The 23,029-nt window shown below is 41.2% G+C and overlaps 1 protein-coding gene across 4 annotated transcripts in view; it reads left to right on the forward strand.

The window, feature by feature from the left end:
* Positions 1–23,029, forward strand: part of TAX1BP1 (Tax1 binding protein 1) — a 92,554-nt gene that overhangs the window by 55,170 nt on the left and 14,355 nt on the right. For 2 of the 4 annotated variants that reach the window (XM_005296993.5, XM_065583401.1), the window contains exons 9-16: positions 2,593–2,820; positions 4,191–4,337; positions 5,560–5,653; positions 6,670–6,788; positions 7,775–7,900; positions 8,548–8,619; positions 15,691–15,865; positions 16,278–16,426. In XM_005296993.5, the coding sequence (XP_005297050.2) occupies positions 2,593–2,820; positions 4,191–4,337; positions 5,560–5,653; positions 6,670–6,788; positions 7,775–7,900; positions 8,548–8,619; positions 15,691–15,865; positions 16,278–16,426 (1,110 nt within the window). The remainder of the gene's footprint in view (positions 1–2,592; positions 2,821–4,190; positions 4,338–5,559; positions 5,654–6,669; positions 6,789–7,774; positions 7,901–8,547; positions 8,620–15,690; positions 15,866–16,277; positions 16,427–23,029) is intronic. The other 2 variants (XM_005296994.5, XM_065583403.1) reach the window with 1 other exon arrangement.

Genomic DNA, 23,029 nt, shown 5'->3' on the forward strand with positions numbered 1-23,029 from the left:
ACCTGCACCAGAGTGGTCCTGCTGCTGGAAAGGTTCCGCACATTGACGAACCTCATCGTGGAAGTCTCCATGTTCCCTCTGACTTCAGCCAGGGTCTGCACCTGCTGGGTCACATGGCAGCGTGTATTTATGTTGTCCACCATGCCAGGCTCTTGATGCGGCCCCTGCAACAATGGCTGGCGATGGTCTATTCCCAGTCCCGGGACTCTCTAGAAAAGATCATTACCATTCTCCAGGCGATACTGACCTCTCTGCGATGGTGGACCGACCCCAGGAGAGTCCTGGAGGGATTTCCGTTCGATAACCCCCCTCACTCCATTGAGTTGGTGTTGGACACCTCGGACCACGGCTGGGGTGTGCATCTCGGTGACCTCCAGACACAGGGGATGTGGTCCCTGGATGAGGCAAAGTTACACATGAACGTCAAAGAACTCAGAGCAGTCCAGCTGGGGTGTGGAGTCTTCCTGCCGCATCTGTGGTATGAGTCCTGAAGGACAACACAGCCTCAATGTGCTACATCAACAGGCAAGGGGGAATACGCTTGTTGGCTCTCTGTCAAGAGGCACTCCGTCTATCAGCATCAGCCATGAATCCACCTGGAAGCTTGTCACCTTCCCGGCGTCAAGAATATGCTGGCGGACCAGCTCAATAGGGACTTCTCCTCTCCACACGAGTGGTCTCTCCATCCAGAGGGAGCCTTCATGATCTTCCAAAGGTGGGGAACTCCCCAAGTTGACCTGTTCGCTACCAGACAAAACAGGAAGTGCCACTAGTTTTGTTCTTGGCAAGGCCTGAGCAAGGGCTTCCTCTCCGATGCCTTCCTCCTGTCGTGGTCAGGGAGTCTGCTGTACGCATTCCCTCTGATTCTACTCATCAGCAGGGACCTGGCAAAGATCAAGAGAGACAAGGCGCAGGTTGTCATGATTGCCCCGGCATGGCCTCACCAGCACTGGTTTGGCATGCTCATGAGCCTATCAGCGGCCTCTGCCCAGCCGACCAGACCTGCTGTCACAGGACCACGGTCGGCTCTTACACTGCAACCTCGATTCCCTCCACCCCTCAGTGTTGATGCTGTGTGGCTGAACCCGGAGGAGCAGACCTGTTCGGAAGAGGTTCAACATGTTCTCCTGCGGAGTTGGAAACCCTCAACTAGACTGACTTACCTGGTCAAGTGGCCGAGGTTTTCCCGCTGGGCATCTGAACGTGGGATCTCTCCCTCGCATTCTTCCAAACAGGCTGTCCTGGACTACCTGTTCCATTTGAGGAACTAGGGCCTGGCGCACACTTCCATTAGAGTGCATCTCGCGGCCATCTCCGCTTTTCACCCGCCAAGCCTAGGACAGACGGTGTTTTCCCATGATATGACAGTCAGATTCTTGAGAGGGCTCAAGACACTCTTCCCACAGGTATGGGCTCCTGTCCTGCAGTGGGATCTTAACTTGGTCCTCTCTAGGCTCACTGGCCTGCCCTTTGAGCTGCTTGGTTCCTGCTCCCTTTCCCACCTGTCATGGAAGGTCGCGTTTCTGGTGGCGGTGACGTCAGCGAGATGGGTCTCTGAAATTAAAGCCTTGACCTCAGAACCGCCGTACATGATCTTCTACAAAGACAAGGTTCAGTTGCGGCCCCACTCGGCCTTCCTGGCAAAGGTGGTATCCATCTTCCATATGAACTGGGACATCTTCCTCCCCGTGTTCTGTCCCAAACCGCACAAGACCAGTGAAGAGGCGTCTTCATGTGCTGGATGGCTGAAGGTTTTACTTTGAACGCACCAAGCCTTTCCGTAACTCAGCTCAGCTCTTCATCGCTACAGTAGACAAGATGAAGGGCCTTCCAGTGTCCATGAAGAGGATTTCCAATTGGATTAGCTCATGCATAAAGACCTGCTACAACCTGGCCGGGGTTCCGCTGCCGCCAGTTGTCAGAGCCCACTCGACTAGAGCTCAGGTGTCTTCGGCGGCCTTCCTGGTGCACATCCCTATCCTGGATATCTGTAGAGCCACAGCGTAGTCCTCTGTCCACACATTCACAACTCATTATGCCATCACTCAGCAGGCCAGGGATGATGCTGGGTTCGGCAGAGCTGTGTTGCAATTTACACGTCCGTGAACGTCTATACACCTCCGTTGATACTGCTTTGGAGTTACCTAATATGGAATGGACATGAGCAACACATCTCAACCTTTTCCGTAATTGGTGTTCTTTGAGATGTGTTGCTCATGTCCATTCCACAACCCGCCCTCCATCTCCACTACTCAGCGTTTCCAACAAGAAGGAACTGAGGATGGGGGAGCCGGTGGTGCCCCTTTTACTGCGCCATGTGGGCGCCAGAGCCAGTCCCCTACGGATACTGCTGAAGGGAAAAAACTTCCGGCACCGCTGCATGTGGCGCGTGCACACCTACTATGGAATGGATATGAGCAACGTATCTTGAAGAACACCAGTTAACTGTCTTTTACTTATACTTCATAATGTCTTTGCTAGAGCTATCAGGGATATTTGCTTTTTATTTGAAATGTTCACATCTAATAAGCATAACCATGCCAATGGGAAGCATTATATTCAAACAAATTTATTTTTATTTTTTTCTTTCAGGAGGATTCAGATATTTTAAAGGAACAACTTCGGAAAGCTGAAGATCATATTCAGGCTAGCAAGCAGGAAGCTGTCTTAATGTCAAAAGAGCTGAGTGATACAGTAAATGTGCGAGATAAGACAATGGCAGATCTTCATAGTGCTCGACTGGAAAATGAGAAGTTGAAGAAGCAGCTTGCTGATGCTGTAGCTGAGCTTAAAAAAGTCACTCTTGTGAAAAATGAACAGGTAAAATGTTACCTTTTTTTGTTCTGAGATTTATTCATGTTGTTCACAAAACCTGGTGATGTGAGCTTGTTTAGTTACAGCAGTTTTCAGTTTTGATAAAATCATGAAAACAAAACTTGTTTCTGGATAATTAATAAAACCTCTATCTCACCATTGATGATATTACTTGTAATTTAAAGCATGTAAATTGATTAGGAGGTCTGATTAGAAAGAAGATTCTTTAATAGTTTGTATGGGAATATTTAAGAATATTTTTTTCAGACAGTCTAACAGATTAATACAGCAATATGATATCTGGATTATTTTAAATTGACTTTTTAACTCTTCTGAATGTCTGTGGGTCAGGTTGTTCTAAAATCGGTGCAATTGAGATATAAGAACTACTGGATGGGATTCTTCTCTTGCTAAAGTTTCTCTCCTCATTAGAAGAAAACTATATATCCTTCTCTCAAACGGTTCAGAATTTGTGGATCAAAGTAGATTGTTTGCTAAACTTTTTTAATAAGTAGTAATATATTCATATACTTAAAACCATCATGAATGGGTATATTATCCATCAGAGGTTGTTTAATCCAAAGCCCATTGAAGTCCAATGGAAAGACTTGCATTGACTTCAGTGGGCTTGTGGCTATTACAGATAGGATTATAAAAATAGTGTGCCAGCCTGAAAATTCATGGAATGTGCACCTACAGTTCCAAAATGTAGCAAAAGCAATTTACTTTATTCTTTCATTTTCAAATATCCCAGCATTCTTTATTATGAGGGTAGAGTTGAAAAGGTATTTATTACTTTACAACGTATCTTTGAAAAGTATTCTCAGAAAAATTAGCCAGATTATCTGTGGTCCATTGCGCCATTCAGGCTGCAGAAAGGAGCCAAAGTTTGGCCAAAGCTGAACAGGTGAGAATTACCCCAGTGGCTAAAGCTGAGTTATTTGGTTCCTGCAACAATCGTATATCTCCACTTCTCTTCTCCCACTGACATATGGGGCATGATGGAACACAGTTCTGCTCTGCCAATTCTTAGTTGTATATAGTTCCTTCAGAACCATAGTCAGTTGCCATAAATTAGAATAGGCCTTAGAATGCTCAAACTCATGTTGTGGTGGATGCAGATCATCTCACAGACCCAGAGAGACACATTTGTGTCTCTGATGAATGCCTCTCACTCCATCACCTTCTTCTGCTCAAAGTGGTCTCATTGTAGGACCTGAGTTCTTGCAACCAAGACAAAGAATTATCCCCCATCTTTCCCCCCCCCAAATCAAATCTTTGTCTTCATTACCACTGCCTGAAAAAGGTTCTATAGTATTGATTTGAACAAAAGAGAATATATTTTCTGATATTTATTTAAAATTTTTTTTTAAAAGGAAATGTCAAACACAGTAGAGCAGGAACTGCGCAGAGAGGTTGAGGATCTGAAGCTTCGACTGCAGATGGCTGCTGACCATTATCGAGAAAAGTTCAAGGAATGCCAGAAGCTCCAAAAACAAGTGAATAAACTTGTAGACCAGACAGTAAGTAGCATTGGAGAATCCATTTGCTCTTCGTGACTTTTCAATGTTTGTTTAAAATTTGTTGTAGCAAAGAACAATGCATTTAAACAAGAATCAGAACATTGTGTGAGGAATGGTCAATGAATATAATACTTTCTATAGTAGAGCCAATTTATATCTATGATGTTGGATATAAGCTGTTGAAACCAAACATAGTAACCTAGTATTTGGTATATGTTGAAATCTTATTGAGTTTGTGTGATGTTGTTATAAACTGGATTATCTTCAAGGCATACTATTCTTTTGCTGAGGCATCTTCTCTCCCCAACTGTGAAAGAGAGGAAACCGTGGCATTGCATTTTCATTCCTTCACTCATCTCCCCTGCAGAGAGGGTGAGAACACTTGGGAGAAAGACTGTGTACAGAGATGGGTAAAGGGGTTTCATGCAGCAGCAGAACTGTGCATCTGCACCTCTTTTATGTGCGTGCTTGGTTGCTTATTTTATCTATATCGATCTATCGATATTGCAGAAGCTACCTGATTCATATCTGCTATTTCCTGTATCATCCTGAAGGTCAATAGGGAATGAGGTATCATCCCATAATGTCTGTTGGCCAATGTCTGGTCACCTGCCTGTGTCTTGGGGTATGCTGTGTCGTGTGTATGTCGTGTATATCTGACACCCAGCTCAAATGTTAGCTTAAAAAAAAAAGGAACTATAGTATCCAAGATCTGTCTTTATTAATCTATCTCTGTCCCAATTCACAACATAGATTCCAGTTTAAATTGGAATATTAAACTTAAATTTTTAAAGTTTATCAGATACTCTGTGGAGATTTCCATAATCTATTTTGTAAAATATTTTTTATAATTACTGTTTTTGCAAGAAAATTATTATAAAATACGGCATTATAAAGGCAGTAAACTGATCATATTTTAGGGTCAGTGGCAAAGATGCAGTGGAGATAGTATAAAGTGTAGATTTTTTAATCTTATCTCACCTTGACACCAGAAACTTTGAGTCCATTTCCAGGAGAAGATATAAGCCAGAGAAATATATTAGTTTGCTTTTGTGTTTTTCTTTAAAAAAAAAAGCGGTGGATGGTGTACAGTTATCCACTTCTTCAAAAAGTAGTGAACTGAGTTAAATTATAACATATCTGTGTTCTCAGCAGTTCCACAATCGTAATTCTTGATTGATGTTTTCTTTGAATAAAGTACCAAAATTGTTTTTTCATAAAGAAAACTGCAGGGAACCAACAGAAAGTGACAGATGCCTCAAACATTGAGACAGCTACTGCAGTCGTTACAGATAAAAAGTTGACCACATCTCCAGGTATCAACAACGTAAACTTTTTTGGTAATGGTTTCTATTTGTTGGCCTCAAATAGAATATTAATTTGTGAAGTAATCTATAAAAGTACCTTGTATATAAACAACTAGCCCTTGGGGTTTGGATAACCCAGTGGAAACCGATTAGAAATATGAACACCAGTTTGAGAGCCTGCTCCTGCAAATACTTGCACCCAAGTCTGCTGACATGAGTGAAGCTTACATATGTAAGTGTTGGCAGGATTGAGCCCTGAGTTGGTGTTTAAGATCAATTATTAAGTTATATAGCATGGTTTGTTTGTTTTTGTTTAGTTAATAAACAGAATTTCAGTAAAAAGAAATGTGTACGGTAGCATAACATCTCTTCAGCCATGGCACAGTTACAGTTTAATATATTTTATTGCAAAATCCGTGCTGGTAAAGTGTTCAGTTATCTGCAGAAAAGAACAGAAATATGTATCCTAATAATTTATAGACATGAATGATTTGCTAGAAAACACTTGTCTATGTTGTAGTTTTCATGGACTATTAAGCTTCCCACAAATCTAGCCTTCGAAGCATAAAGAAAGGAACTTGTAATATAACACATACTGGAGAGAAAGTAAATAGTTGCAATTTTGTGACATTTAGAGTATTAAGCATTTTTTCAAAAGGGTAAAATATATGTACCAATAATATTGTGCTCTGAGAATTAAGTTTATAAAAGGTTTAATTTCTCAAAGGGATGTTCAACTCTCCAAACACTTTTTATGTGCTGTGGAATATTTTCTGCTCAGCATGTATCCAAACCTTGCCCAGTTGAGGGCCTCATTGGCAAGAGCCAGATATAGCTGCCCTCATCTTAATATTCCTGTGGCCAGCAGAGATTGGGTCATGTACATGTTGTCTCCAAGATGCATATTAGTGTGTGTGACATTGGCAAGGTTTGAACAGTTGTCCACCCTTCATTCATTCCTGTTGTGCTGCGTTTCTTTAAAAAACAAAGAACAAATATTCATATTTTTTTCCCAATATTTGCAGCTAGTCCCATTTCACCTGATATAGTTTCAGAGTTCGTGGTAAAGGATCAAGCATGTGAAATGAACAAAGAAATTGCTGAGAAAACAGAGAAGTATAAGAAATGCAAGCAAATGTTATCAGTAAGTAAAGGACTGCTTTGGAAAGTTGAACAGAAAGTAGCTACAAGGAATAAATCTCAAACGTTGAAATACTCTTCTCAGCTACTGGACTGTTTGTTCCCTTAATAGTCATTCATATAGCACATATGTGATCATAATAGAAACTTTATCATAAGCAGGTATCTTCATAGTAGAATTTTAAGACCTCGTTGTGTGGGTGCTATGGTATTCTTTGTTGCATGTTTGATTGTCTGCTATTTTTGGGTGGAAATGGAATGTCAGTAATTTTATAAAGCAAATATTGGGGTGAGAACAACCTGAAATGGTGAAATGGAAATATCTGTAAAGAGATCTTCGGAGGCAACTATTTAAATAAAGTGCATTCACTTATTTCCATTAAGATTACCACCCTATATTTTATGTTTTCACAAACATATTATGCTAATGTTTGTTTACCGTGGTGTGACATGTGCAAGGCAATTGTATTAATTACTTTCTGTGGCGGGACGGTCACATTTGTGCTGGTTCATTACTGACTTGTGTTCGTCATTTGAGTTACATGGGATGCTTTAAAGGAAACCTTTGCCTTTGGCCTTCTGGATGAAAGGTGCTCTGGATGTTTGCAAAGCTTGCTGGAATGGGTTTTTTATTGAAGTGGATGTGAGACACCTTACAGAGTGGCAGCATGTTTTGAAGAGCAGGAGTAAAACTGTGTGTATACAGAAAAGCTAGAACAGATAAGGGGAGAGAACAATAGCATCTTGTTGAAGACGCAAGAAAGAAAAGTATATTGGACCTCATTGCTATAGTTCACGGTACCCTTGTCCTCTTCAAAGCCTTACCACATAAATAGGGGCCTGTAATCAATCCACGGGGAAGCCACCTGACAATTGTCTAATTTCTGGGAAGCACTGAGTGTTGAATGGTCAGATGATAAAAAAAAAAAAAATTCCATAGATTTGTAAAATATTAAGTGATTGATCATGACTTCTGTTATACTACTTTAGGATGAGAAGATAAAATGCAGTGTTTATGCTGATGAATTGGCCAAATTGGAGCTGAAATGGAAAGAACAAGTGAAAATCAGTGAGAGTGCAAAACTCCAGCTAGCAGCAATGGAGGACCAGTATAAAGTAAGCTTATTTGGCTACACATAACTACACATGACCAGGAAGAGACACAAAGTAGAGCATTGAGGAACCACGCACACATTTAATAAGAATTCTTTTAGAAAAAAAAATAAGAGTTTTTTCTAACCCATCTACTGATGTTCATGTGGGATTTTTGAGCAGGAGTGTGGGCAGGCCTGAGAACAACACAATCAAAGTAGTTGGCCCCTCATCCATGCAAATACAAACCTGTTGGCAGGCTTCATCAGGATCAGTATTTACCTCCCATTGCTAATCTCCCTGGGAGAGATGTATCCCTTACCACCATCATCATCATCATCATCATCATCACTCCTGCCCTTTTCCCTTGTACCCTAGCCATGTATCTGAAGAAGAGTCCTTCTAATGTCCCACTGCTACCAGGCTAAATGACGTTGAATAAACACAAAGTGCTGAAAAATGCACACAGTAAACAAACTGAAGAAAATAGAGAAATATTTTTTGCTAACTTCATTCAATTGTAAAGGATGTTGCATGTAATTATAGTAGGTAAAATATTTTCAGACAGAAATGTGATTTTAAGTTGCTGAGTGTTTTGTGTTTACAGCATAATACATGGGGAAATGATATACATTCCATAATCTAAGTGAAGCAAACTTTTTTTCATGTAGGTTCAGCTGGCAGAAAAGGAGAGAACAATAAAAGAGCTGATATCACATTTGGAGGTCTTCACCAGTGAGAAGGTATTGTAACCATCAGATGTTATGTTTAGTGGGCTCTGGTGCTTCATAGATTCCAAGGTCAGAAGGGACCATTCTGATCCTCCAGTCTGACCTCCTGTAATAACACAGACCATTGAACTTCCCCCAAATAATTCCTAGAGTGTATCTTTTAGAAAAAAATTCAGTCTTGGTTTAAAAAATGTCAGTAATGAAGTATCGACTAATACCTTTGGGAAATTATTTCAATGGTAAATTACCATCAATGTCAAAAAAAAATTTCCCTTATTTCCAGTCTGAATTTGTCTAACTTCAACTTCCAGCCTTTGGATCATTTTATACCTTTCTCCACTAGATTGCAGAGACCACTGTTAAATATTTTTTCCCCATGTAGATAATTATAGACTGGAATCAAATCACCGCATAATCTTCTCTTTGTTAAACTAAGTAGATTGAGCTGCTTGAATCTCTTTCAGTAAGGCACTTTTTCTAATCCTTTAATCATTCTCACAGCTCTTCTCTAAACCCTCTCCAATTTATCAACAATCATTGAATTGTGGGCACCAGAACAGGACATAGTATTCCACCAATGGTTGTACCAGTGCCAGATATAGAGGTAAAATAACCTCTCTACTTTTACTTAAGATTCCCCTGGTTATGCATGCCAGGATTGTATTAGCTCTTCTGGCCACAGTGTCCTATTGGGAGCTCATGGTCCGCTGATTATCTGGCACAACCCCTAAATCTTTTTCAGAACCACTGCTTCTGAGGATAGAGTCCCCCATTCTGTAAATATGGCCTACATACTTTTGTTCTTAGATGTGTACATTTAGCCTTATTAAAACACATGTTGTTTGCTTGTATCCAGTTTACCAGGTGATCCAGATTCTGAATGAGTGACATGCCCTCTTCATTATTTACCACTTCCCTAATTTTTGTCATCTGCAAACTTTATCAGTAATGAGTTTTATTTTCAAAATGTAGACTAGCATAGGGTCAAGAACGGATTCCTGCGGCTCCCCTCTGGAAACGCACTTATTTGATTCCCTATTCACAGTTATATTTTGAGATCTATCACTTAGCCAGTTTTTAATACATTTAATGAGTGCCACGTTAATTTTATATTGTAGTTTTTTAGTCAAAATGTTGTGCACTACCAAGTCAAATGCCTTACAGAAGTCTGAGGGGGGAGGGATAGCTCAGTGGTTTGAGCATTGGCCTGCTAAACCCAGGGTTCTGAGTTCAATTCTTGAGGGGGCCATTTAGGGATTTGGGGATAGCTCCTGCTTTGAGCAGGGGGTTGGACTAGATGACCTTCTGTGGTCCCTTCCAACCTTGATATTCTATGATTCTCTGATGCATCAACACCATCACCTGTAATGACCACACTTGTCATCTCATCAAAAAAAATCAAGTTAGTTTGACAAGATGTATTTTCCATAAACCATTTTGATTTGCATTAATTACATTATCCTCCTTTAATACTTCATAAATTGAGTCCCAAATCAGCTGCTTTGTTATCTTGTCTGGGATTGATGGTAGGCTGATAGGCCTATAATTACCCGAGTCATCTTGTTTGGCACAACTATCTTTCTTCCAAACTTCTGGAACTTCCTCAGTGCTCCAAGATTTGTTGAAAATGAACATTAATGGTCCAGTGAGTTCGTCAGCCAATCTCTTTTCAAACTCTTGGATGCAAGCTCTCTGGACCTGCTGATTTAAAAATGTCTGACTCTAGTAGCATCTGTCTAACATCTTCAAGAGATACTATTGGTATGAAAGAGTGTTATCACAATGTGATGAGACTATATCATCTATTTCCCCCCCAAATACTGAACAGAAATTTTTATTTAACTTTTTTTGCCTTTTCTGCATTATTATTGATAATTCTACTGTTTCTATCTAGTAATGGACCAATACTAGTGTCAGAATTATTTTTGTTCTTTATATAGTTAAAAACTCCCTATTGTCTTTAACTCTTCTGGCCATAGATTTCTCTTTATGTCCCTTTGCTTCCCTTAATCAGTTTTCTACAATTTCTTCTGATTTGTATTCATTACTATCAGCTTCCCCTTTCTTCCAGTCGCTATATATATATATATATATATATATATATATATAATCTGCCTTCACTTCCTCTCTAAACCAGATTTTTTTTTTTTTTTTTTCACCAGTACAGTGTTCTTCCTCAGTTGTGGGATTGTAGCTTTTTGGGGATGTAGTAGGGTGTTCTTAAACGACTCCCAATTATCATTCAGATTTTTCTGATTAAATTCTTCTTCCGAGCTGAGGTTTTTAGCTAACCGTTGTTTTTAGCTTTGTGAAAGTGGCCCTATTAAAGCACCAAGTATATACACTAGTCTGGAATTTATTCTGTTTTCAAATTATAAATGTGATCAAGTCATGATAACTTGTACCTAAGCTACCATTAATTTTTAGTAGGGCTGTCAATTAATCACGTGTTTAGTGCAAAACAAATTAACGCTTTTCTTTTTAAAACGAGCATTAATTGCACATCTCTGGAGATGGGACTCAGCTGCCAGGTAGGGAGGGAGGCACGCACTTGCTGCGGTAGCAAGCAGGAGGCATCCAGGGACAAGAGACTCTGTATTATCCAGACCAGAAGTGCACATTACTGAAATGCCTCCTGACTCCTCGGACCCAGTCTTGTGCTCACTCCTTTAGGGTTAATCTATTTATTTGTTTTACATGAGGGAAGGGGGAAGGGCAATTGCCAGTAGCTGTGAGGACGTGAAGCAGAGAAAGGGCGCTTTGGAGCCTTTGCCACAGGAATTCCCCCCCCCCCCCCCCCACACACACACACTCCGGGTGACTCTAGCGGTCTCCCCTCCTCGCCCCTGCACTAATCGCTCGTGATCCTGTCCAGTAGTCTGTAAATAAGAAGCGGGCAGCATTATCTCCCGTAAATGTAGTGATTGACTGAACAAGAAGTAAGACTGACTGGACTTGTAGGCTCTAAAGCAGTGGTGAGCAGCCCATGGGCTGCACGTGGCCTGTCAGTGTAATCCACTGGCAGGCCGCGAGACAGTTGGTTTACACTGGAATGGCCACTTGCGGTTTGCCGTTCCCGGCTAATGGGAGCTGTGGGAAGCGGCGGCCAGCACATCCGTGCGGCCCGTGCCGCTGCCCACAGCTACCATTGGCCGGGGATGGTGAACCACAGTCACTGAGAGCTGCAGGTGGCCGTGCCTGCAGACAGTCAATGTAAACAAACTGTCATGCGCGCCAGTGGATTACCCTGATGGGCTGCATGCGGGCCATGGGTTGCCCACCACTGTGCTAAAGTTTTACATTGTTTTATTTTTGAGTACAGTTACGTTAAAAAGAAAAAAAAATCTATATTTGTAAGTTGAACTTTATGATAGAGAGTGCACTATCATATTTGCCTGAGTTGAATTGAAAAATACTATTTACCTTTTTTTGCAATGCAAATATTTGTAATCAAAAATAGTAATATAAAGTGAGCACTGTACATTTTGTATTCTGTATTGTAATTGAAATCAATATATTTGAAAATGTAAAAATCCAAAATAAATGATATTCTATTATTTAAATATATGGTATTTTATTATTGGTTAACAGTGCGATTAAAACTGTGATTAATCAAACTATTTTTTAATCTTGTGATTAATCGCAATTAATTTTTTTAATCGTTTGACTGCCCTAATTTTTAGTTCTGTGATCAGTTCCTCTTTATCTATTAGGACAAATTGCAACACTTTTTGAGTTAGGAAATTGTCATCTATAGTGTTTAGAAATTCCAAGGATTTTTTAAGTAATGGCAGCATGATACTTCCAGCATATGTCATTCAAATTGAAGTCCTCCCATGACCACAGTTTTTTTTCTTATACATAGATGCATAAAGAGGTGGTCATCCTGTTCCCTACTGTGATTTGGTGGTCTGTAGCAGACACCCACTACTACCCCGTCTTGTGCTTTAACTGTTAGGACATTGAGCCAAAGAATGTAAGATGATTTTAGTCCTAGTTATCAATGACTTGGAAACAGGTAATGCCTCTTGACATAGAATGCCACTCCCTCTCCCTCTCCCCTTTTGCCCACTTGATCCTTCCTAAAATCAATGGTTATTACCTTTTTAACGTTCCATCATGCGAATCATCCCACTAGGTTTCAGTAGTACCAACTAGATCAAATTTCTGTTCATAAATGAACATTTCCAGTTCTTCTTGTTTGTTACCCAGGTTCCTAGTATTGGTGTTTAGGCAATTCAAGAATTTCTTCTCTTCATATCCTTTGATTTCTTGGTTTTGTTCTCAACATCTCAGTTTTGAGCTGAGAGTGCATATCTTTCCTCTTTTTACTGTCTCCCCTTTTGTTATTAGTTTAACTCCCTCCTGACTACTCTAGCCAGCCTTGGTTAATTTGTTTTAAAGAGATACAGTGGGGAATAGTATATAAAGAAGACCACTCATAAAACATGTAAAGGTAAATTTTAAAATGCAGTAAAAATGAATTAACTGATTTTTAAGTAATAAAAAATAATTTAATGGTGAGATTTCTAAAAATAACTTTCTTATTTATCAAAAAATAAGAACCCCAAACCAAAACAAAAAATAGTGAAACATCAAAACATCTGACTTGATATTTGGAAATACTATGTTTAGAAATAATTTTTTTGTGCTATAATAGAATTCCAGAACATTTAATCGTATGCTGCATTTAATCTAGTGAAATTTGTAAGGCAGAATCTTTTTATATACTGGCTGTTTGTTTAGCATGAACTGTCATCCATATACTTAGAACAGAATTTTTTCTTTTTTCCTTAGAAATTGGGATAAGTGGGTGTGTCAAATTCTAATCTGACATCTAAGAAGAACAGTGCATATTCATATATAGTTTGATAAATTATTTCCACTGTTGTTTCGTAAGGATTGTTTCTGTTATAACCAGACACACGCATTCACTACCATTGTTGATTATTTCCACAAGCAGCCAGTAAGAGAACAGATTGACAGATGTTACAGTGTGACTTTGATAAACTACAACTCTGAAGAGATCATTATCTAAAAGGACATTTGTATACCTTCTAATGCCATTCCAGATTTTTAAATAAGTGTTTGAAAAGGAACTGCCACTCTTTCAAAAGCTGGCTTTCTCATCGAGTTCAGTATGTGTATGATTAAAACTAATGAAATCCATGCTGAAATATTAAAGATGATGTTCTAATGCTGAAAGTATCTTCAGTGTTTTGTAGGGTGATTATTAGTAGGTGTTCTTATTCCACTTCCCAATACAATGTCTTAATCACAATATGATAATTTTTGCAAGGCATTGCTAATGGAGAGAGTAACGTTAGTTAAAAATATGTAAGTACATTCATTCCATGCTACATGAACGACCCAAGATGGAAGAGAGGATATACGTGAGTGGCATTCAGCACAGCGGTTTTATTTAATAAACAGTGACTTCAAGTAATTTCAGTATAGAGTAAACTAGTTGGAAAATGAGAATATTTAACTTATTTTTTTCTCAAAAGAAACCCCAAAATGCTGTTGATGCTGTTTTTCATACAAAGGAATAGCCAAATACATTGGTGGTTTTCTTTTTTAAATATGTCTGTACCATATTTCTCTAATTCATAGAAAAGCTATGTGAACATCAGGATTTTGATAGAACTATTTATTTGGAGGGAATCATTTTTAGCTGGAGGGAATCATTTTAAACAACACACATAAGGAGGAGTGCAACTGTAAAAATATTGTATGAAGCTTATAAAAGCTCGTAATGTAAATATCTATAAATTTGCTAGAACAATTCCAAGGAAGAATCAAAGTGCTCTGCTAGGCTGAAACCATGATTTAAAAGGTTAAGCATAGTACAGTAAACAGCTTTTCAATTTATACTCCATTATCAGTGTTTGTTTATAAATGTCACTAAACATAGCATGCTAAAAATGTTCATTTGTAGTCTCTTCAAACCTATAAAATTACTTAGTTTCTGTTTTATTTACATAGTTATATAGCCTTTGATTTTTTTTAATCAGTCTCTACCCTAGCAGTCCAGCTTATGGCTAAGACTATTTTATAGCACCTTTTACAAGCACTTTGATGTACATTCTATTTTAATCTTAGGTGATGCTGGAATTAAAGTATTAAATGCCATCATGTTTTTAGCAAAAATGTTTCCATATTGTAGAAAAAAAGATAAGCATATGGGACATTTCCACTTTCAGAAAGTGTCTCAGACTTTTAGAAAGTAGACCCTGCGCTTTGAACTTCTTTTGATTGCTCCTTGGGGTTGATAAACAAACAGCCTACAAATTGTAGGACAGAAAAAGTTAGGACAGCTTCTGACTTTTTCTCCAGTGATGTTATTTTGTTTCTTCTCGAGTTTGAAATGGGTGGAATAAAGGCCCATCCATCTTAAAATTCTTCTCTTACTGAGAGCAAGAAACTTAACCCAGTGGGCCAGAACCTCTGCTGGTATAAATTGGGATAACTCCATTTAAGTCAACAGAGCTACCTCGATGTATACCAGTAGATGATCCAGCCCAATATATCTAGTAAGTTTTTATGCATCTATCAAAAGAGAAATATTTTTAGAGTATTGCATCAAGCCTGTACCTGATTTCTGCATAATCGGTGTGTTCCTAAATTATAGTGTTTTTTTAGATAAAACAAGAATTTTATTTGTGAATTGTTCACAATATGCACATCATCTCAGTTGTAAGGAGAGATCAGTTGAAAGTAGCAGAGCCTCGACGTATTTTGTAACAGATTTTTTTTATTTGCTTTGCAAAAGTAGATATTTGTATGAACAATATTGGTGATTTGGCTTTTTTATTGAGTTTGCATCTATTGATGATAGAACTTCGAAATAAAATTTCTTACAAATACATTATTAACTATATCGATAACTTAACAAAAACCTGGAGTTACTTAATCAGCTCAGTCAAGTCGTGAAAGGTGGATCTGAAAATTGGCAGATAAATATTGGAATATTTTTTTAAAAAATTGAAGCTTTTAATTAAACAATGTATTTAATCATAATTTAAAACATTTGATAATTTGACTAAAAATGTAATTAACACATGGAAACTTTTTGTTAATTAGGAACTTGGCAGGAGTCCAGAAAATCAAGCTGAAAGGATAACTAAGGGACAGATTTCTCAGCAAGATGTACATTTTCTCAGTCCATACTCAGAGGAGAGTGGACTGGTTCCTGCAGTGCCAAGTAGACTACCAGTACTGCAGTTTGGAAACCCTTACGCAATCCAGGAAACAAGAGGTTTGTAAAGTTTTATTTTCCTCAGCTTTCTTTTGTCCCACAATTTAAAAATAATGGTGCCATTTTATTTATGTAGAGGTAGGACTGGACTGTTGATATCCTGGCATATAATATGTTTGTCGTAAATGGTTGGATTCATTAATAAGTCTGTCGACTCTGGTCACTAAAAGGAAAATTTTCAAGAGGACACAAGAACAATGGTGTACTCACACCAAGTTTGTTCTAGTTGTGCATTCCGTTTACCAGATTTTGGGCTTTGGTTGAGAACTCCTAGTTTTATGAAATCTAAACTGAAAACATTTGAAATTTTGATTTCATTATTATTTTGATATGACAAAAAGTGTACTAATTGTATTGAACAGAACTTTTTTTTTACAAAATAAGAGGCCTGTTCTTCTAATTTTTATTTCAGATGGAGCAGATGGTGCTTTTTATCCTGAGGAGCTCCAAAGGCTGCCTGTAAGGACTTCCTGTTGGGAACTGGAAGACAACGTAGTCTGCAGTCAGCCTGCTCGCAACCTTAGTCGGCCTGATGGTCTGGAAGACCCTGAGGATAGCAATGTAAGTTAGCTTACTTACTTTTTTTTTTTTTTCTTCATTTATTAATCAGCATCCAGGAGCTAACAATTGCTTGGCTATAATGAGCATTTAAAAATTCTGATGCGTTTAAGCATATCAGAACTGAAATTTTATTGAAAAATACCTGATGAGCACTATTTAAGGTGAAAAATGTGCACACAAAATGATGAAAATTCAAGTAATAGAAATCTCTTTTGAATTCTAATACCAGTTTATTTTGGTTTTGGAGTCATAGCCTCTGATTGCTTTAATATTTAAAAAGAAAAAAGTTAACTTATTTCAAGTCCATATTGCTATTTCAATATATAACCATATTCTCATTCCCTAACATTACATACACAGCCTTGCTTGTAGAACACAGATGTTTTTAATTCTCTCACCAGTATATGAAAACTTAATTGACACCGAAGACAAGACAAAAAAGCTGGAGGATTGTATTACCAGTGTGTCTGAATTAAATGTTTGGCATATAGTTTAATGCAAAGTGTAAATTTATGAAGACAGATTTGCAAGAGATACAGAATCAAAGAAATATTTAAACAGAATGAAAATATTAAACATTGAAACAATTTCCATTTTGGCCTTTTACAACCACCAAAAGTTTGAAGTGGCAGAAACTCTTGTCTGTCATCTAAAACAGGGTAAAGTAAAAATGGTATTGTTTGCTAATATATTTTCCAGGGCTTCATAGTGTGACGCTTTGTCTGCAGAGGTCAGAGAGTGCAGGGGACGGAATCACATCCCTCCCCCGCGCCACCGGTTTCTTCCAGGGTGGGAGTCGGGCTGAGCATAGCTGAGGTGGATGTGTCTGGGAAAGGCACCAGCACCTAGCGCCCCTGCTGAATCCCACTAGGAGGTGCCTGGAGCAGGGAAGAGAGACGGGGATGGCAGCACAGCTCCCCCAGAGGGGTGTGGGGAAGACCTCTGAGTTCTGTCCCTTCCTTTCCTGCAACTGTGGGGAGTGAGGGAAAGGTGGTGCCGGCTAGGAAGGGTGTGGGGGGCGCAGGGGTAGTGGGAAAAGGGCCAGAGGTGACACATGGGGCGGTCATGTGTCCCTCCCCTTTAAATTGTGCCACTCCCCGCCACCCCCATCAAGAGTTATGGGTCATCGCTGTTTCTCGGAGTGCCCTGGACTGAGAGCCACCTTGTTACCCTCCTGCCTCCAATGAGAGGAAGATTTGCTTGTGCTTAACTGAGTATTGGCTCGCCAACACCACCCAAACAATCTCCTCAGGGCTCTGCTACCCCTTACTTTGTCTTGTAAGTTAACAGTAGGTGAGCTCCAGCCCGAGTGCTTCTGAAAGTAGGGTCACCATACGTCCGGGTTTTCCTGGACATAGCCTCTTCTCTGAGCTTCGTTTCTCTGTACGGACGGATTTTTCAATAACAGGAAATTTCTGCGGGTTTGCCGAGCAGACAAGCTGCAGCTGATTGGTCCCTTCCCTGCATCCGCAGCAGGTTGGTCTATTCCCCTGCAAGCCATAGCTGCCAGATCCCGCCCATCCAGGCCCCAGTTCCCAGCCCTGAGAAGAGTGTCCCACAAAGAGGTGCTGAATGACAGCTGTTGCTGCATCCTGGGTTTTTGCCAGCCACCCATGCCAGGGAGTGACACTGCACCCCTTCTAGCATCCCCAGCTCTACGCCCCCCCCCCCCCCCCCCCCCCAGCAGTGTTCTGTTTTTGGGAATCTGAAATATGGTAACCCTATGGAAAATGCCCTTCTATATTATCAAAGGCTAAAATTTAAGAGATTGTAAATAAGGATAATGGAAACAAAAATTGTTGCATATAAAACAAAAACATAGAATGCAAACCTGGGTTTGTGTTTATCAACAGTTACTTTTTCTATGTAGCTAAGTAGATTTTCCCCCCAAGGATTCAGTCTTTTGTAGAGCTAGCTGGTTTTCACTCACCCAGGATCCAAGAGTTCATGAATACCTTCCGCTCTTCATTTCCTTAGTGAATGGATAACCGTCTTTTTGCTTCTCCTGGTGTGCTGGCTCCAAGTTGCCTTCACATCCTCCTGTTGACTATATGCAAAACAGTGCTTCCATTGTGTTGGCTTACAATGCTTTAATCTACATATGAACCAAGGCAGATAGGTGAATCTACATCCCTTTGTCTGGTGTAACTGTTTGTTCACCTTGCCTGGGACACAGATTTTAAAAGATCTTTTCAGTACATACACAACCTTTTAAAGAACAGGAGTACTAGTGGCACCTTAGAGACTAACAAATTTATGTGAGCATAAGCTTTCGTGAGCTTATGTTCAAATACATTTGTTAGTCTCTAAGGTGCCACAAGTACTCCTGTTCTTTTTGCGGCTACAGACTAACACGGCTGCTACTCTGAAACCTTTTAAATATTCATCCATCCATCTCGCAACTATTACGAGACTCAGAATGACATAAACTTTTATTAGATACCTCACTTGACCCTCATTGGATAAATACTACGAAAGCAATGTGTTGGATCTATTGAGTTTGTCAGGCCTGTCAGGAGCTACTGTTACTGTTGGCATTGAGGAGTTTTTAGGGTCAAACATATCTTTTAAGGGATGTTAGGAATCTTTATTTTTTTGTTTTATTTGGTTAGCTCAAATACTCTCGTATAAAAAAGAAAAATGGGGGTTAGTGAACTGGTTTATGAAGAAAACTATACTTAAACTATATATTAAAACTATATGTATGTTTTAATTTGAACAGGTTTTTTTACTGTGTTTCAGTTTTTAGATGCTGTTGCTACTTTAAGAAATATTTCAGAAATAGTTTTCTACAAAGTATTGTGCTCTTTGCAAGTACGGTGGTATCATGACCTGTTTCTCATTTAGTCTAGTTTGCCACATTTAATTGCTATTAACCTTTGCAGAAACTGATCAGTGTTCAGACAGGCATGATTTTAGCCTTGGTGCTCAGCACCTATAATGGAGAAAAATGTATTTCTTCCTCCTGCCTTTTGAACCCTATGTCCATTATTGTGAATAATTAGGGAAACTGTCAGAACTATTGCAGCCTAGTTAAGGTCTGGAATATCAGCTTTGTGCTGTTGCCCACCTTTTCTTCACATTTTGCATATTTAATCTGATCATTCTTGGCATAGACATTACTTATGACAAGCCCTTCTCTTCTTGAGTCATCTGCTGCAGTTTAATTAGCAGAGTGTTCTTCCTGATCTATGTGTTTTGCCCTTTCGCAAACCCCAGAGAAACAGTGCTAGAGTCTTGTGCTCATTTGCTGACACAGCTTAGATTTTGTAATGAGATGGAAGGAACCTAATATGCTCAAATAGGAAACAACTTCAGGTAAATGTGTCAAGAAGATACTTCTTTTCTCACATCAAATAGCAATTTATATTTTAATATACTATAAGAATTGATATTCTTCCTGTCAAATGGAAATAGACTGAGAATGGTAAAACATAATTAGTTTCCAAATAAAAGCTAGAGGGGGATATATGTGAATAAGTCAAAATTCTTCTTCAAGTGCTTGCTCATGTCCATTCTATTATAGGTTCCATTGTAGGTGTGTGTGCTCGACACATGCACCGGTGTCGGAAGTTTTTCCCTCAGTATATCCGTAGGGTACTGGCTCTGGTGCCCTCTGGGGTGACGTGTATATGCACTGGTATAAGGGGCACCATTGGCTCCCCCTCCATAGTTCCTTCTTACTGCCTGTGACAGTGCTGGAACGTCTCCTTGCCTCGGCAAGCTTTCCTATCTCAACTGTGCCTAGTAGCGAATTCGTTGTATATAGTTGTGAAAGTTGTATAGTTTAATAGCTCCCTTAGTGTAAAGTTAGAATTAGTTGGTTAGTCCCATATGGGACTTAGCTTAGGGATGGGGGATGCCCTGGTCCCCGGGCTTCAAGCCTTGTGACTGCTGCAAAAAATCTGTGCCACTCAGTGATCCTCATAGAAGCTGCCTGAAGTGTTTAGGGGAAACCCGCATGAGCGGCAAGTGTCGCATTTGCAAGAGCTTCAGGCCACGGACAAAAAAGGAGCGGACGTTCGTCTTCGAGCACTCCTTATGGAGTCGGCCCTCGCACCAGCCTCGGAGCTGATGAGATCGGTTTCTGCTCCAAGCACCGTGGCCTCAATGCAGAGCATGCTGCCGACACCAACTGCTGACCGGCGCCAATCCTCATCCACGGTACTGGCTAAAAATGCAAAGAAGGGCCAGGAGAGGGTGTTCACATACATCCCATAAAGGGAGGGAGAGAGCCAGAGGAGAGCAAAGACCCACGAGGGGTGGCTCTTCCCCTCCGGACAGTTGCCAGGCTCCAGCTCCCATTGAGCTGTTGAGCCCACTTCCAGACCTGCTCGTTGCTCTGGGAAGCAGCAGAGGCACACTGCACCTAGTGGTGCTATCCACGCCTGCCAGTGAAGTGCCCCGTTCGAGAGGTAAACCTGCCCTGGTCTCCATTAGTGCGGCACCACTCACCGCTGCAGGGGGCACCCTGCCGGCGCTCGCCTGAACAGCGCCACCAGTCCCTGGTTGGGGGTTGGCTTACTTGCCAGAGTTCCTGGTGTCAGTCCCTGGACTCTAGGCAGTGTTCCTCCATCATTGGAGTCCCATCACCAGTCTCTGGATTGCCAGTACGGATCACCACGAGCATGTCAACGGTCTCCGAGATCTCAATCCTCTCACTCTCGGTCCTGGTTTACGGAGTGGCAAAGTGTGAGGCATTGATCACCAGGGTATTGTTGCTGATCCGCCGGTCACCGGAGTCGCGGCATTGAGACCCATCGTCCCAGTGGAGGTCTGCAGAGAGAGCCGACAGGAATGGAGTAGATAGGGGGCCTCAGAACCGTTCTGGTTCCCCAGACAAGTCTCTTCCCTCCTTGGGCTCAGACAGTGAGGAGGAAGTATATAGAGCCAGAGGAGGAAGACCTGCCTGCAAGCCAAGGTCACCCACAGGGGACATTGGCATTCCCCTTTGGGCCACCAGTGGCCGCCTGGCCCCAAGGCCAGGGGCTGGCCCCCTTGCAACTATGGAACCCCTGGGGATTTCCCCAACCATCGCAGGGGCATTGGTTGGTCGCAGGGGCACCCGAAAGACAGTTGGTGACAGTCTCCTGCCCACCACCTGACTTGGATGTGGAGTCAGAGCAAGCTCCCCAGGGACAGACTCGGCTGAGGCTCCTTTGGCAGAAGCAGTGGAGTTGGCAGACCCACCTGTACCTGCTGCCTCCTTATCTTTGACAGATGAGGTGATAGCGGGGGCTTCTCACGCAGTCCCCCAGGATGGTGCAAGGGCCCACCAAGAGCTTTTGAAGAGGGTGGCATCAAACTGGGGCTGGAAGCTGAGGAGCTGGCAGAGCCCTCAGACTCCCTGTTCAATGTATTAAGTGCCCCTCCAGGTTGGCATTGCTAGTACACGAGGGAGTGATGAAACTAATCAAGACCCTGTGGCAGACGCCTTCCTCCCTGCCCCCCCCCATCTCTAAGCAGGTGGAAAGAAAGTACTACGTCACCGCTAAGGGTTTTGAATATCTTTATACTCATCCTGCCCCACACTCACTGGTTGTGTCAGCAGCCAATGAGCACAATAGACCAGGCCAATTGGGGTTGACTCCTAAGAAAAAGGAGGCAAAGAGGCTCGATCTTCTACGTCCAGCCTCCAGCTGAGAGTGCCCAACTATCGGGCCTTGCTTGGCTGCTGTGATTTTAGTATTTGGCAGTCCATGGCTAAGTTCATGGACTCACTGCCAGAGGAGTCCAGGAAGGAATTCCCAGCTATCCTCAATGAGGGCAGGACTGTGGCCAGGGCAGCCCTCCAAGCGGTCTCAGATGCAGCAGATTCTGTGGCCCAGACCATGGCTTCAGCTATTTCTATGAGGCATGCATCCTGGTTGCAGTCGTTGGGCCTGTCGTGGAGGTTCAGCAGTCCATCCAGGACCTCAGATTTCATGGCCTGGCACTGTTTTTGGAACGGACAGTAAGTAAATTACACGGCCTGAAAGCCTCCAGGACTACCTTGCGCTCTCTGGGCCTTTACACGCCGGGGCCTGAGAGGAAGCTGTTTAAGCCGCAACAGTCCTGCAGGTTCGGGACCCAAACTCAACCGGAACCCGTCCAAAAGAAGGGCAAGGCTGTAAGTGCCGGCAGACCATCAGCCGGCCCTTTCATCTCACTCGAGCTCTATCTGCAACCAACCGGGTAATAAGCAGGCATTTTGAGGGTGCGCTCGAGGGCGACCTTCCAGCCTGTGTCCTGGATCCAGCACCTCTGCTTTTTTCCAACTGTAAATAGTGGCAGGGAGGAGAAGACAATACCTGAGTTGTGTGTGCATGTATGAAATTAAATGGCTTTGATGTCTCGGAAACAGGATGGTGCAAGCCCACAAACTGGCTTGAAAACCAGCAGGACAGTGTTTGAATTTCAGCTTGTAAATGTGATAGAAGATGGTTGTCTGACCACCACATTATAGCCTCCCCAGTCTCACCCCAAAACTACTTATCTTGAGAAACAACGTAAAGAGTTTGAGGGAATTGTTGTAGTCCTGATAGTAAATAAGAGTGCTCATTCTGACAGTATTCTAGATAAAGTAGACTTGTAGCCAAGAATGGGTGGGAAAAAATTCATGGT

Source organism: Chrysemys picta, chromosome 2 (genome assembly GCF_011386835.1).
Source record: "Chrysemys picta bellii isolate R12L10 chromosome 2, ASM1138683v2, whole genome shotgun sequence".
NCBI classification, from domain to species: Eukaryota; Metazoa; Chordata; order Testudines; family Emydidae; genus Chrysemys; species Chrysemys picta.